Raw genomic sequence first — 17,273 nt, 5'->3', positions numbered from 1 at the left:
ACTCATTGAGGTGGGAAGTGTGTCCAACATGGCAAGAAAAGTTAGCCACATGGTAGAGCCTGGAGGTTGAAGAAGAGGCTAGAGTAGGTGCGTTGTTAACATTTGAAATGCCCTACTCAGTGACTCCACACTAAACCCTTGAAGAAGTTAGTTTGTTTCTATTTGAGCGGATTTTGTAGAGGAGGTGGAAACTTGAGTGTTGGTCAAGAATTGAGGATTTTGTCTGTGCCACTGCTGATATGTTTGAGGCCGCTGTAAAATGCTTCATTGATTTATGGGCAGCCTAAGTTTATATGGACTTGAGTGCTGGTCATGCAGCACCACTAGAGATTCTGATTGAATGTTATCCAGTGGCCTCTAGTACCCAGCTATCTGAATCAGTATATCAGATATATACTACCTTATTGCTGTCCAGATTTGAATGAACTATCTAGAAATGTGTCAATTCTTGATTCTATCAGTTGACAGGACGGTGCAACGTTAAGTTGCTTCTGTTTTGTAGTTCTCACTTCTCAGGGGATGTCCCTTGAATATTATTACGTACTGGACTCACCCAGTAGTTGGTTCAATATTCAGTTAGATGTTTGATGATCACCACCATACACCAGGCAAGAACTACTGAATACAAATGTAGCAGCAAGTGGCTAGCCCCTTGTTTGCAAGCAAATATAAGTATTTGAAATGGAAAATAAATACAGGAGTTGGCAATATTTCGAAGCTGTACATATTCAAGGTTATACAAAAGTAGAGAACCGGTTTTATTTATTTATTTTATTTTTTATATTTTTTTACAGCTGTTGTAAAGAAATTCTGATTGATACAAATGTGGCTCAGGCAGTTCAAGATGCACCAGGCTTATGCTCTTCCATGATGTCCCATGTTTCCATGTTGCAACCGAATCAGCTCATCAAGCTCTGCCCTGTCTATGCCTGCAGGAACCTCGGATGGATGATTAATACTTCCAGGGCCTGTACTTACTGGAATGTGTTCTCCAGCAGGCATTGGGTTAATATGCCCGTTTCCAGCATTCCCTGCCCATGAAACATTTTCCCCTGTTGGCATTGCCATAACATTCTGGTTAGTCTGTGATGGCTTAATCAGGCCCTCTGTGCTTGCACTCACTGAAATATTTTCCTCTTGAGGCTTTCCCTGAGCAGTCCCATTACGTTGACTCATACCCAATCCTATTGTAACTTGTCCGTGGCCAGACATTGGCTTTTTCGTGTTAGGAAATAAACAAGAGCAAACACCAGTATTAGTCCCACAGGTATTCCAATGGTCAAGCCAATTATAAGACCCAAGTTTTTTCCCTTGTGATGATGTAGGCTTGGGTTCCCATTGATCCTGCATAGAAGGTGGGCAAGTAGAACTTAAAAACATATCTATAAATATTTCTTTAATGAAGAGGAATTTGATAGAGCAGTTTACTTACTGGTATTTTATTTTCTTGTTTTTGGTTATACTTTGAGGAACTTCACCAGAGAAGTTGTTATAACTGAGGTTACTGTGAAAAAAGGAAAAAGCAAAACAATAAGAGGGGAATGTAAAAGCCTTATAGATGCGGTGAGAATCTGTTTTACATTTATGCAGTGTATTTTATTGTGTATGAATAACTTACAGCAGCTTTAAACTTGGCAGCTTTCCTAGAAAATCTGGAATTGAACCCTCGAGACTGTTATTTCCTAAATCTCTGAAACAAAAAGCAGAAATATTTTTAAGTTTCAAGGAAGAAAGTTGAAAAAGAATGGCATAGACAATGGTTGAGTTACATGGTTTCAAGAGCCTGCATTTGGCTGAAGTCAGGGAGAGAGCCATCCAGTTCATACCCTGAGAGATTTCTATAACACAATTTGGTAATGTTTTTATCAGAAACAGGGGAACTACAGTGAAACAAAGGCATATATATGTGTTGTAGGTGAAGAAGTATACAGGGAGGTTACTCTTGGAGGGTCATTGCCTATGCAGTTCAGCCACTGCCATATGGTGTCACTAGGGAGACATGGATCCCCACTCCACCCCTCAAGCTGCTCAAAGGTGCTTATCAAGACTGCCAGTCCATCCACTGTTTGAACAAACCGCAAACTCACATCATCAACATATATATATGCATAACCCATGAATATGAAGACAAAGAACTTACAATCATCCTGTGATGTTCCAATGGTGACCAGAGGATCACTCGCCGTGTACACTTCAATGGCACTGATAACGGGAGGAAGAACAGAGTCAATAGGTGGCCGGAGCTCAACCTCCATTGCACCCACTGTTGGAGCATTGGCCCATGCATCAGTACAATTCTCGTACTCTGGCCTGATTGTTACCATGAAATTGTTGTTCACATAAAAATCAAAGGATCTAGTTTCATTAATATTGAAAGCAACTTCTGTGAAATACACAACAACATGGTTGAGGGTATTGGTTTTGCTAAACGTGAACTGCAAACTGATCGTGTCTGTTGGGTTCGGAGCTCTGACCGCTTGGATTATTGCAGATGTGGGAGGATACTCGACAGTTGTGTAGTATAGGGAATAGAAATCTGCCACTACCGGAATCAGGCCAGTTGGTACCATTGGTTTCCATATTCTATTGTATTCATCAGTGGGGTACCTGCAGATCCATCCCATATCACACATGATTACATTTTCTTTTCTGTTCATTCTTTTTCCATACATCCTACCAAGCAAATCAAACAGAAAATTAGAAGAGTCCCTCTTACCCAATGATCCAATCAGTGTCACTAGCTCCATAGTTGTAACGATAGCTTTGAAGCCAGGCCGAGTCTCTACTCATGCCAGCATACATGTTATCAGGCAATGGCCACAATTCCAAGGAGGAAATAAACGGGAACTGGTCATGGTAAGTACGAGCTAAGCAGACACTGATGTTTTCGCCCTTGTTTGCATAAACCAGTTCATAATAACTGGGATCGGTGAGAGAAGTCTCAACAGTAGCCCACTTGTTTCCATCAAACTCAAGGTCAAAGGTCGGTGGCTTCGAAAGGCCATCGTAGTTGCCATAATAAAACACAGCTCTAATGAAATATCTGGCTGGTGTTGGGGTAGGCAGAGTGTAACAGTTCTTGTTTTGTTGTGTGAAAACTCTGAGAGTGTTGAGTAGCTCCAAGCTGCTGTAGCTTCTGCGAGAGACCAGTTTGTTTTTACCTGTTTTGATGAACTCATCATCTGTCTGCCACCAGATTTCTTCGCTTGGATAGCTGATTTCAGATCCACAATCAATTCTCACCCAATCCGTTGTATCTAGTATAGCAGTTGCACTGAAAATACTTAGTACCAATCAAGAGACTTGCAATCTATGCATTGTGTTGAACCTTATACCCAGCGTTTTCATTCAAAACATTATGAAATTTTCTCACAAGTGATGGTTAGAAAACCTAAAACAGATGATCAATTTTTTCTTTTTCATTGTCCCACTATCCAAAAGTAGTATACCAGTACTATATACATTGAATAACACTAGACTGACTAGAGAGGAGAACTGATGAAAAAGAGCAAGAGATCACCAGCTAATCGTATTATATATTTTGAACTATGTTAGTAACCGTCCACCATGAAACAAAGCTTGTTTTAGACGTTAAAATTAAATGGGCTTACCTTGAGAGAGGGTTTTTGAAGCAAAGAATACCATAAACAAGAACACCCATATCTCCATTGAGTCAAGCTTATGCTCTTAGTGATCTGTTAATTAAGGAATCTAAACTGGGTTTAAAAGGAGATTGCTGGTGGAATAAAACAAATTAGGCTTATCGATTGATGATGTATTCACAAACGCGGCTCACACGGTTTAATGATTATTACAATAAACGTTTGGAGTTTATAAGCTTGTCTGTAACAATATGTTCTAAAGCTTAACATTGTTTTTATAATAAATTGACGATGATATGGCGCAAATGCATTCACACTTGTGATGGTGACTTCCATTCCCACTTGTGTTAATATGTATGGAATACTATCTCATCTACCAGATTAATTGTTCCATGTATTGGGCGGATGCAGTGCTTGAATAGGCAGTTTGAGGTGGTCGATCTATTGTCACTGTATGGTTGTATGGTTGTATGGGATTGATGCGAAAGAGCAGCACTCCAGAGAAGCATAGATTAGGTAAGGATGGTTTACTCTAGAAGTTCCACAAGGTACAGCAGTTTACATAGTTGGGTATGTAATGCCCCGAACCAATTTTTAGGGGTAAAATCATAATTTAAAAATTATTAATTAATTAAAGTAATTTAATAAGGGTAAAAAAGTTTTTTCATATTTAAAATCCGAAAAAACAAGGCTGAAAATTTGGAGGTTCAGGGTTTAAAGATCAATTTTTCAGGTAAGATTTTAATCCTTAAATTAATAATTTATATCCGTTTATTAGTTTTAAAAACTTTAGATATTATTTGGAAGATCTCAATTTAGATTAGGGTATGTTAAATCAATTTTTAAATCAAAAGACTAGAAATTTATAAATGTGGATTAATTTGTGATGAGAATAGAAAAATTTAGAAAATTTCAATTAAATAGAAAACAAAATCAATGGAAGAAAAGAAATTTTAGATTTAGAAAATAAATAAATAAATAAATCGTTTGTGTAGGCTTTAGATTTGAAAAAAAAAAGTGTATATATATGTACTGTTTGAACAAAATAAAAAAATAAAAAAATAAAAAAATAAAAATAATGAGAGGCGTGTAGGTGGCTCTATACTTTTAAGATAACAAATAAAATATTAATAATATATGTTTTAATTTAATTTAAGTATATAAAGAAATACATAGTGTATGATATTATCATTGTTTGGAAAAAAAAATGAATTTTACAATAATTTGGAAACTCACTAAATTAATTTATCATTGTTTAGTAAGTTGAAAAATAATATTGAGTAGTAATAATATTAGAATGAGAAATTAATTAGGATCCCTGATACTAAATAAAATATTTTTAGGATTTTCAAATTTATATATTTGGATAAATAATCAATAATCAATATTGTGTATGATATTATGTTAGGTGAGAAGGAAATTTTTTAGAGTTAAATACTTCAAGATTTTGAGTACTTCTTCAAAGTAAAGGAAATTAATGCAGATTTTTATAAAAGAAAATAATTTTCTTTTTATATTGTATTTTGAAATGTGTAAAAATATTATTTTTATCTTTAGGTATGGATCAAATATGTGTTTTGTATGGAAAATATATTTGAGAATTTTCTTTGTTTAAGAAAAATGAAAAATTGAGGAAAAATGATATTTTGTTTTGTAAGTTTGAATTAATTAAATAAAATGTTTGACTTTGGATTATATAGCCTTAGTCAACAAGTTATAATTGTTGACATTTTTTGCCATAGTTAACGGGTTATAATAATTGATATTATATGATCTTAGTTGACGAGTTATAATAGTTGACCTTATGGCCCTAGTCAACGAGTTATAATTGTTGACATTTGGTTTTGTTCATCTTAACTAGAACAAATTTGAAACTAGTTACTCAATTGTAAAGTCCTACCTAATTGGACACCATTTGTCTTACAATAACTAGAATAAAGATATTTTGAATATATTCGATTTGGTTTTGATGAGAAATTGTTTTGAAATGGATATGAGAAAGTTGTGTTGAAAAGTTTTGAATGTATTAGTATTTTGAACTCAAAAGTTTTTATGAAATAAGTATATGTTATATCTCCTATTTGCAATCATGATTGAAAAATGTTTGATCCATAAAACTGTATTGATATTCCTTATTGAGTTTTAAACTTATGCCCATTCGTTAATAATTTTTCAGGTACTCTTAGTTCGGACGAGGAGTGATGGCTAAGTTGGAGATTTTTTTTGTTTTTTTTAGGATTTTGGTTCAAACTTTATTTTGGACATTGTTTAGATGTTAAAATTCAATGTTTTCATAACCAGACCAGTTATTGAACTGGAAAAGTTATCGGTTCACGGTTCACTGATCGGACCGACGGTTAAACCGGTGACGTAATAAATATAAAGTTTATTATTTTATATATTATTTAAAATTAATAAATTAATAAATTCTATCTAAATTAGTAAAGAAACTAGTTAACCTACCAAATTAATTGAACCCCGAAAAAGAAAAATATCAAACTAGAAATACAAAGTTTTTTATTTGAAAAAGAAACTACATTGCATGAATAATGACAATTTTTTTTTCTTTTTCTGTTTCTTTCCCTTCTCTTTTCTCTGAAACGCCGGGGGTGGGGGGTTTACAGGCAGCCGGGGGTACTAGCTGGTTGGGGTGGTTTCCAAGCTTCCAGCGGCAGGGAGGGGTTTCCAACGTCGGCTTCCAATGCCACAGCGGGGAACTGGGAAGACTGGAAGAGGCGACGACAAGGAGGGTTGCTGTCTTGTAATGGTTGATGGCGGGAGTTGATTGGGTGTCGCGGGCCGCGGCGTGTCAGCGGCGGGCGAAGCGGCAGTTGCTTTGGGGGGAGGAGGGGGGTGTTTGGACTTTGGAGGTTGCAGGCTTAGGACTTCAAGCGGTCCGACCCCGGTTTAATTCCAATCCGGTCCAATTGACCGGACCGGACCAGAACGGTGACCGACCAGCGATCGGACTGGTTGGTCCAGTCCGATTGGTCCAGTCCGGTTTTTAAAACATTGTTAAAATTTAATTTCTGTTTAAATTATTTGAATTTGAAGTTATTTGGATAATTAACACTCTGGTTGATGTGTAGTTTTTTTAAAGTTAATACTTGAAAATTTTAGAATTTTGTCCTACTACTCTAAACATGAATTTGATAATTAGTAAATTTTCAGTTGCAATATGAATGTTTGTATCGTTTCCACTTTGATCATTTGGGCTTGATGTGAGAAATAACCATCATACCCTTGAAATGGGTTTTGGGTGTGACAGGGTACGTCAACCAAATGATTGGAGGTTGAAAGAGAGTTAGAGCTCGCGGGCTTGACATTTTTTCAGTTTAGTTGGAATGACCAATAAAATTGACTGTCTCATATGCATAGGCTGAACAAAGATGATGATCTCATTCTGGAGTTCCATAATTGGAGGTTCCAGTTATAATTAGTACTAGTGATCATCAAACAACATCCGGTTAAAATTTATCCTTCATTTATAGTTAATTACTCGTACATAAACAAAGCATCAGCAACAAATTAGGTAGCTAATTCACAAAACCCGATTTCCATTTCACCCAAACCATGCAACAAGCCCAGAAAGATAAACCAGGATGTAAAAGAATGCACAGGAACTGAGCAGAGGATTGGCCATGGAGGTGGCAACCTCAATTGTTGTAAAGACTTCCATGGCATTGAGGATGGGAGGCAGTGTGGTTCCTGCGGCTGGTGATATGGTCACATTGGCTGTACCTGTAACCTTAACTGGGTATACGGACACTACTACACACTCTTCATATGGACGTACTGTTGTTGTGTTCTTTTCAATGCCGTCAATATAAACAGTTAGCGTTGTTATATTGTTTAGACCTGGCAGAGGACTTACATCATAAAAATAAAACACAAAGTAGGCCCAGAGTTGAGTCGTCTCATGAAAATCGATAGGCAAGAAGATGGAGTCTGATACGTTTTGTGCTCTGATGGCGTAGTTCAACACTTTATAAGGTGGATAGTTTTCTGCCATTGAGCGACCGTCATTATCTATACCATTGAAAATGTTCTGATAATTTGGCAGCTGTTCTGGCTTCCAAAATCGATTGAAGTATTCATCTCCTATATCAAAACGTTCCCTGTGAATTTCAGTTGAGTTAGCAAGTACATAAAGTTGTAATACACAAGTAAATCTAATTGCTAATTTTAATTTACATATTCTCATGCTTACAAATATTCTGAGTATCAATAGGACAGATTTTTGGTAGTACCTGCCCCGTCTTGTCACGATGAAACAGGTTTGGATAAGGAGCGAATTTGAGATTTAAAAAAAAAAAAAATCTAAAGAAGGTTAAACAGTAGAGAGGATGGATACGAGGAATTTCCTATATCAGCCTATTGTACAAGAAGGTTTAATTTTTTTTTTTTTGGTAAGGATGAGATTAACTATGAAAAAAGGGAGGGGTTTCACTTGCCATCCCTAGTATTTGTGCATTTTCCTTTCTAGTAACAACTGTGTATGCCTTTGCTGCATTTTCGGACATTTGAACTGTTCATTTATATTTATTTTTCAAAAACAGAAAATTAAGTTAAACCATCAAAGAAAAAGTTGATCTTACTTACGGGACAGTTTGGTCGGCACCATAGTTGGTCCTCCTCTCCAGGTAGAGAGCTGTGTCATTGTTCATCAGTCTGTAGACCCCGTCGTAAATGAATAGAGCCTCAAGGGAAGAAATGAAGGGAATCTGCCCTTGCTGTGTTTGATTTAAGTATATGCTGACGTACTCCTTTCTTGTAATGTATATCACTTCATGATAGATGGGGTCGGTGCCACGAGAAGTAGTGACGATAGCCCATAAGTTGCCATCAAGTTCGAGATTAAAGGTTGGGGGCTTTGAGAGATTGTCATAGTTGCCATAGTAGAAGCCTGCTCGAATAAGATACTTCTCTTGCACCTCCAATGGCAGATTGCAGCAGTTCTTAGTCCCTTCTGGGAAATATCGCAGTGTTTCCAAAGGTAAACGGTTAGTGGTCACAGAGAGGAGAATGTTTTGTCCGGTTTTTATGAACTCATCGTCCAACCGCCACCAGTAGTTTGTGAGTGGATCTTCCCATGTGTTGGTTGCCCCACAATCAATGCCTAGCCTATTGTAAGCCGCACATAATCATAAAGACAATCACAATTACAGAAGCATAAATCCTTGGATAAAATCAGTACTCATTTTTCTTTGCTAGTTTGAACTCACGAGTATAATAGGATTGAAGCTGGTAGGGTAAGACAGCCAACGCTAAGACGATCACCACCATGGAAAAGAGATGAGAGAGGGGTATGAGGAAGAAATTTCTTAAAGACTATAGGATCCTGTATTTTAGCCCATTAAATAAACAAAAGTGGGGCGGACCAAGCCATGCAGGTGACTCCGGCCGTGTTATTTAATCTGTTCAATTACAAAAGAAATACCAATGATATATGGGACCCAGTGGGTCTCTATCATTCCAAAGGGTACGTACTATGATAAACATATTTTTACCATAAACTTGTTTGTTAATTGCTTTGATTTGTAACTTATTTATTTACATTCTTGGAAAAGTTCTAAAGGTGGCACTCAATGTTCTTTCTTTTGTGTTCTACCTCACGAAATTCTCCATTTTGTTTTGACTGGTAAATTAAATATTTAGACTTTGTGATGCATTTTTGTCGGGTAATATTTTTATTAAAGAGGGCAAAACTTCTTGTAAGTTCGGTGGCATGGAGGTAAAGGTATGCTAGATTAGTTGGTTATGGGACATTGCTACAATGTACATCTAGTATAGTAGAGGCCATTTTTATATATGTTATTAGTGCATTAGTGTGATTGGATTAAATTGGTAATTTTATTCTATTTTATGTTGATTTATGACTTTTTATATTATTCTATAACTTATATATGTACTCCATAGAAGATTCTGGGTTGCTCTGGAATCAACAAAAAACTAATGCAAGTATAGAGAGCTACAAAGAGGATAACAACTTTTAATAAAATGCATAAATTAAAGTGAACTTTAAGAAATAAAAGTTTCAATTGTCTTAAAAGAGTATTTTAGATCTAGCACTCATTAGTGCACTAACTATAAGAAACCTATCCCGATGATCAAAGTGTGTCACCTCCTAATTAGGAAGTAGTGCGCTATAGTCAAATAAATTGTTTAAGTCCATGAACTAACTATGAATATATAATTCATCTACTTTTAGGTAGCCTATGATTTGAATCGTTTGTATAAATCTTAATGCATTCAAGTCATATATAATATAAGAGATATTAAGGTTGAATAATTTGATAATATAATATATGAATAGGATATATAAATTGGAAAACAAGAATCATATTACAAATAATAAATTCCTTTATTGTTACATTATATTATACTTTTAATAGCTTTATTGATGCCACTTGGCATCATCATAGAAACCATCTAGAACATTATCTCGTAATTAAAGGCTCTCAAAGCAAGTTTATAATTTGAATTAAAGAAGACAAATGCCAAAATCAATATTTTTTACGAGGCTAGCTAATTTCGCATGATCACACAAAATGGAAATATGTTGGTAGCTTCTTTTAAGTTATCTGGTATGTATGACACTTATGTGCAAAATTTTGCATGGTAATGCAAAATTGCTTCACATATATTCCTTAACCTTCTGTAGCATCTTAGCTTCTAGTTCATTTGACATGTTCATATCAAAATTTTCATAATTGTGAAATTCCCATTTTTTTTTCTTTTTCAACACTTTTGAAATATCCTTTTTCTTTCATGATCAATTAAAGACATCATTTATGTCTTGAAATTACTTCAAAATTCACAAAATTTTTTTAGTAATCATTACAAGAGCAATATATAAAAAGGTCAATTGAATATTTTAAGCATAATTACTTCTAAAAAAACATGAATTATACATCAATCAATATTAATAATATGCATTTTTTTTTTACTAATAATCACCTTAGTACCCAAGCAACTTTTTTTGTACTTTAGTACTTAAATCATATTCTTTATATCTAGGTGTTGTACCTTAGTACCTAAATTACTTTTTTCATACCTTAATACGTAGGTCACATTTTTCTTATTTTAGTATATGAGGTAGATTTTTTGTACCTAAGAATGCAAGCCACATTATTTGTACCTAGCTCTTATTATTCATGCTTTAATACCTAAATCATCTTTTTATATCTTAATGATTAGGTCATATTTTTCATATCTTATAACCTAAGTTATTTTTTTGTACCTTATTATGCAGGTCATATTGTTTGTACCTAGATCATGTTATTTGAAACCTAAATCACCTTTTTTTTGTACCTTAATAATTATGTTATATTTTTTATACTTACGTTACTTTTTGTACATTAATATATAAGTTACATTATTTATATCTTAGTACTTATGATACATTTTTTATACCCGGGTCATATTTTCTATAATTAGGTCACATTATTTATACCTTAGCGCTTAGGGTATTGTATTTTTTTTTTTTTACCTATGCCACATCCTTTTTTATACATTAATACTTAAGTAACATTCTTTGTATCTAGAGCACATTTTCGTATCTTAATGCCTAAATTACATTGTTTGTATAGTATATTCTTCCTACAAAAGTATAAAAATGATGTTCAAATTAATAGCTCAATTTTTATAATTTTTTTTTACTCAAATTCTAAACTTATATTATTTATTTAGCAATATAAAGTGGTTTCCATTTGATAAAAAAATTATAGTATCAAAAGCTATTCCAAAATTTTGCATTGTGATAATATTATTTGCATCATCATTAACCTTTGATTCTTTAGAGGCTGAACAAATTAAGATGATGATCTCATTCTTGAGGCCCATGAAATTGGAGGCTCCAGTCATTAATTAGTATTAATCATCAAACCAGATCACATTAAAATTTATCCTTCATTTATGGTTAATTGCTTGTACGTAAACAAATTATAGGCAGGTAATTAACAAAACCAACTCGCCATTTCACCCAAACCATACAACAACCCCAGAAAGACAAACCAAGACGTAAAAGAATGCACAGAAGCTGAGCCGAGGATCAGACTTAGAGGTCGAGACCTCAATTGTTGTGAAGACTTCCATGGCATTGAGGGTGGGTGGCAGTGTGGTTCCTTGGGCTGGTGATATAGTCACATTGGCCGTTCCTGTAACATTAACTGGGTATACGGAAACTACAACACACTCTTCGTATGGACGTACTGTTGTTGCGTTCCTTTCAATGCCGTCAATATAAACAATTTGCTTTGTTATATTGTTTAGGTTGGGCCACGGACCTACATGATAAAAATAGAACACAAAGTAGGCTGAGAGTGGAGCCTTCTCATGAAAATCGATAGGCAAGAAGATGGAGTCCGAAACATTTTGCGCTCTGATGGCGGAGTTCAACACTTTATAAGGAGGATAGTTTTCTGCCATTGAACTGAAGTCGCTATCTATTCCATTGAAAGGGTTCTGATAATTTGGCAGCTGCTCTGGCTTCCAAAATCGATTGTAGTCTTCAGCCAATGTATCAAAACGTTCCCTGTGAATTTCAGTTGAGTTAGTAAGTATTACATTATGCATTTTCTTTTCTAATGGCAATGATGTATCCCTTAGCTAAAGTTCTTCAAAATCCGTGTGCTTTCCCCATACTTGCTTATATTTGAACTCTTGATTTTTATTTATTTTTCTCAAAAACAGAAAATTAAATTAAATCATTTGAGAAAAAAAAAACTGATTTTACTTACGGGAAAGTTTGGTTGGCGCCATAGTTGGTCCTCCTCTCCAGGTAGAGAGCTGTGTCATTATTCATCAGTCTGTAGACGCCATCGTAAATGGATATAGCCTCAAGAGAAGAAATGAAGGGAATCTGTCCTTGCTGTATTTGATTTAAGCATATGCTCACATACTCCTTTCTTGTAATGTATATCACTTCATGATAGATGGGGTCGGTGCCAAGAGAAGTAGTGACAGTAGCCCATAAGTTGCCATCAAATTCGAGATTAAAGGTTGGGGGCTTTGAAAGATTGTCATAGTTGCCATAGTAGAAGCCTGCTCGAATAAGATACTTCTCTTGCACCTCCAATGGCAGATTGTAGCAGTTCTTAGTCCCTTCTGGGAAATATCGCAGTGTTTCCAAAGGTAAACGGTTAGTGGTCACAGACAGGAGAATGTTTTGTCCGGTTTTTATGAACTCATCGTCCAACCGCCACCAGTAGTTTGTGAGTGGATCTTCCCATATGTTGGTTGCCCCACAATCAATGCTTAGCCAATTGTAAGCTGCACATAATCATAAAGACAATCACAATTACAGAAGCATAAATCCTTGGATAAAATTAGTACTCATTTTTCTTTGCTAGTTTGAACTCACGAGTATAATAGGATTGAAGCTGATAGGGGAAGACAGCCAACACCAGCACCATCACCAGAATGGATTTCTCCATTCCCAGGTGTTGGAAGAGAGACGAGAGAGAGAGAGAAGTGGGAGAAAGAAATTTCTTAGATTACAGGAACCTGTATTTTTGCCAATTAATAAACAAGTAGGAGGTGGTCCAAGTACTGCTGGTGACTCCGCCCATGTTGTTTAATCTGTTCAATTACAAAGAAAACACTACCCAGTGGGTCTCTTATCATTCCGAAGGACTACGATAACCATATTTTTATTATAACATTCTTGGAAAGATTCGAAAGGTGGGTCTTGGTCATGGTTTTTCTCGTTGCACTCAATGTTCTTTCCTTTGTATTCTACTTCACGAAATTCTCCATTTGTTTGATTGATGAACTGAATGTTGAGATTAGATGATATTTGGCAAAGAGGGAGAAACTTGTCTAAGTTTGGTGGCATGGAGGTATATGCTAAGATTAATTGGATATACGAACACTGCATCTATTAAAATAGGGACCATTTTTATATATGTTGTCAACATTAATTGTCAATGTAAATAATGGGCTTCCTTGATTGTAGCATACAAGAAAAAGTTTCATTCTGTTTAGATAACATCGAAACGGCCAATTAGAAATTGCTGGCATCACTTGATTAGGATGAGTGAAGATCAATTTTGGAGGCTCTACTCATAATTAGTAAAGAAATTCAATAGCTAATTTGTAAACCCAAGTTATCATTTCCACCCAAACCATCTAACAACTCTACAAAGATAAACATACAACAAGTAAAAGAATGAACAAAAGTTGAGTAAAGGATCAGCCTTATGTCAACTGAACCACACACGAGCAAAAAATAAAGAAAAAACATAAGATTTTTAGCATGATTCGATGATCATTGTGATCCCTATGTCCATGGATCACACCAATATTCAATAATTCACTAATCAAAATAATGAAAGGGTTACATTGAGTTGATTTTACTTCTATATTATTGCATTGACAAATGATGCCTTAATTCTGGCTTACACAACTAATGGTAAATCCTAGATTGAAGACATCCGGAAAAACCCAAATCCAATTTTTGGAAGAGCCATAAGAATAAAGCACGTAACAAGATTGGAAAAAGAATTTTAATTTAATATGAAATCGATTATTCTTTTTTCTCCTTTAGCCGTGCCAGGAATTGCTCACCAAGAAATAAAGCAAACAAAGCCATAAACTATTATACCCAAACGTCCATTAATTCATTAATGGAGACTCGTCTAGATACCTGTTTCTTAGGAATCTTAGCTGGATTTGGAAGGAGATTAAGTTGTAAGCTAAAATTGATGTAGACTCACATGCTTGGATGACGATTAACAACAGATCTTTGGAGCTTTTTCTTGTCACTTACAGTATGTTCAAAAGCACACATCTCTTCTATATGTATACAAAGGAATGACAGTGATATATATCTATATATATCCACATTACTGTTGATGGGAGATTGATGGGAAGGTGCAAAATCTTAAAGAATGAAGACAATTAAGGTTGTCAAAGATAGCTATCCTGAACTTAATCTTGTCTGCTAAGGAAGCCTCTTTTCTTTTTGGAAGTTCTTTCAACCATGCTAGATTTGCTGGGGCAGCAGCTATATGTCAAATTCTCGTATCTTGTAGACTTCCTATGTCTACGTGCATGGACTGTACCAATTTTTCTTTTTCCTAAGGATTCCCCACGCAGCAATAGTCAACACGGCGGGGAAAACCACAAATATGAAATTGATTGCAATGAATTAAAAACAATAAACTTGGAGCTTTCAGTGATGTTCTTAATTTATTGTAAGAATGAATCTTGGCGCGGTCAATGAGCATAGTGTATGTAATTGAAAGTAGGTCCCATTTGAGTTTGGATTTTGAATGAGACTCAGTTGATGATTGAATGTAAATATTTTTATTCGATCATTCTATTATTTTCACCTTACTCGTGGAATAAATTCCTTGGCGTGAATTTATGTTGGGATTGAAAATATGCCTCACATTCTTCGCCATATTTTGTAGCTTACTCGAGGACCTCAACCCTGCAATTAATCTCAATTAAACCACACAGCAACTCCAAAAAGATAAAGACAGACGTAAAAGATGGAATAGAAGTGGAGCGAGGGATCAGCCTTAGAGAAGTCGATTGTGGTGAAGACTTCCATGGCATTTAGAATGGGTGGCAATGTGGTTCCTTCAGCAGGTGATATGGTCACGTTGGCTGTACCTGTAACATTGACTGGGTATACTGACACCACTGCACAATCGTCTGATAACTCTGTTCTGGAGACAGTTGTGATGTTCTTTCTTTCACCGTCTATGGAAACAATGAGCCTCCTCGTATCGTTTGCAGGTGGCCATGGATACGGTTCATAGAAATACAATACAAAGTAGGCCACTAGCTGAGTCTTGTCATGAAGATTGATAGGCAAGAAGATGGAGTCTGATACATTTTTTGCTTCTATGGCACTCTGCAACACCAGATATGGGGGGATATTCTCTGCAGATGACGTACTGCTCTTATTTTTCCCAAAAAAGTTTCGGTAATTCTGCACTTGCTCCGGCTTCCAGAACCGGCTGAAGGCTTCATAGTAATCAGAAAGGCGTTCTCTGCAGAATTTCATAGTCAGCATAGCATGTTATATATATGGTCATTGGATGTCTGTTTCTTATTTTGTTTTCAGGTGAAATGATTTTTTCTTTCCATTATTGATTCATTCTTCTTCTTGGGTGAATGCATTTACATTTGTGTACAAAAAAAAAAAATGATAAAGAGCCTACTTCTGTTTGAAAAATAGTTGTATGAGTGAGGAATAAAGATGGAAGTGGAACCAGATGGATCTAGATTTAGCACACAGGAAGAAAATCATCAAGAGTTGATTTTACTTACGGGAAACTTTGGTTGGCCCCATAGTTGGTCCTTCTCTCCAAGTACAATGCGGTGTTTATGTCCATGTAGCTGTACATTCCTGGGTTAAGAATCTTGGCTTCAAGTGAAGAGATGAAGGGAACCTGTCCTTCTTGTGTTTGCTCTAAGCATATGCTGACATCCTTTTTCCTAATAAAGTACAGCACTTCATGGAAGACTGGGTCAGTACTAAGAGAAGTAGTGACATTAGCCCATTTTTCCCCATCTAATTCAAGATTAAATGTTGGGGGACTTGAGAGATTGTCATAGTTGCCATAGTAGAACCCTGCCCGAAGAATATATTTGTTATGCAAATGCAGTCCCACATTGTAACAGTTCTTTCCTCCATCTGGAAAATATCTAAGCGTATCCATGGATCTTTGGCTGTTCCTCGTAGGGAGGAGCTTGTTCTGCCCAGTTTTTATGAACTCATCGTCCAATTCCCACTTGAAGTCTCAGTTGCTCCACAGTCAATCTTCAGGTCTGCATGCAGATCATAACTATAATTCATTTTTCTCAAAGCATAGATAAATCTTGTACATAAATATAGGAATAAACCCAGTTGACTACAATCTTGGTTCCTAGATACAAACAATGAAATCTATATGGACTCTTGTAAGCTATTATTGCCATTTAAAGGAACAGTGGAGCACTTAGATGACCATCACCAGAAATTTTGAATAAAGCCATGCATCCAAAGCAAACCCCACTAAACCTCTATGCCATGCATGGATGGTTAACACTTAACACTGAAAAGATATCCTATTGAAATTCGAAATCTAAAAAGTAAACAATTTGAAGTAGCTTAATTACCACTTGGATGATAGGATTGGAGGTGAGGAAGGGAAAGCAACAGCAACACCATGACTACAATTACACTTGCCCATTGTGTGTTTGTGGGAATTAGAACCAAAGGAACATCATTTATACCATTCCAATTTGGAAGATTACAAAAGCAAAAGACATTGCACTTGAGAAGATTACAGAAACAAGAGACATGAGGAATGGACAGTCTCATAATTCCAAGCCATTAGCTGGCAAAATATATTACGACCAGCAGCAAAGAAACACTGACATTTGGGTGTCCATGGACCCTGCTCCTGCTATGAATTAGGATACCCATATTCTTTGAGAATATCCTTATTCACATTTCACTGGGAATATCTGTATTCATTGGACCATTGCATTTGACCTATTTGAATTTTTGCGGGTCCTTAAGATGGTTGATCCACTGTAAACAATGATTTTTTTATATTTATTTTTATACAATTTCCTTGAATTCTCAAACTGTAATGAAATGTTTAAAAGCAACGTTAGAATTTTGTTTCATCATTTACCATGGTTGATTGTCTTCCATAAAACTATATA

At 35.6% G+C, this 17,273-nt stretch overlaps 2 protein-coding genes across 2 annotated transcripts; both read right to left on the bottom strand.

Annotated features, from left to right (window-relative positions):
• Positions 1-1,184: 1,184 nt before the first annotated feature.
• LOC117917076 (probable LRR receptor-like serine/threonine-protein kinase At1g51810) lies at positions 1,185-3,683 on the bottom strand. Its single transcript, XM_034833303.1, has 8 exons — positions 3,612-3,683; positions 2,717-3,257; positions 2,141-2,607; positions 1,930-2,062; positions 1,770-1,838; positions 1,619-1,690; positions 1,433-1,504; positions 1,185-1,344 (listed from the first exon to the last, which is right to left on the bottom strand). Exons 1-8 carry the CDS (start codon positions 3,667-3,669, stop codon positions 1,185-1,187), a joined length of 1,572 nt encoding a protein of 523 aa, XP_034689194.1. The 5' UTR covers positions 3,670-3,683.
• Positions 3,684-14,924: 11,241 nt separating this feature from the next.
• On the bottom strand, positions 14,925-17,167 carry LOC117915969 (putative leucine-rich repeat receptor-like serine/threonine-protein kinase At2g19230). The gene is made up of 3 exons (XM_034831746.1): positions 16,719-17,167; positions 15,888-16,388; positions 14,925-15,607 (listed from the first exon to the last, which is right to left on the bottom strand). Exons 2-3 carry the CDS (start codon positions 16,277-16,279, stop codon positions 15,052-15,054), a joined length of 948 nt encoding a protein of 315 aa, XP_034687637.1. The 5' UTR covers positions 16,280-16,388; positions 16,719-17,167; the 3' UTR covers positions 14,925-15,051.
• Between the last annotated feature and the right edge of the window lie 106 nt (positions 17,168-17,273).

This window comes from Vitis riparia, chromosome 6, assembly GCF_004353265.1.
Source record: "Vitis riparia cultivar Riparia Gloire de Montpellier isolate 1030 chromosome 6, EGFV_Vit.rip_1.0, whole genome shotgun sequence".
In the NCBI taxonomy this organism is placed as follows: domain Eukaryota; kingdom Viridiplantae; phylum Streptophyta; class Magnoliopsida; order Vitales; family Vitaceae; genus Vitis; species Vitis riparia.
The sequence above is the reverse complement of the archived record's forward strand: the minus strand, read 5'-3'. Positions and strand labels throughout refer to the sequence as shown.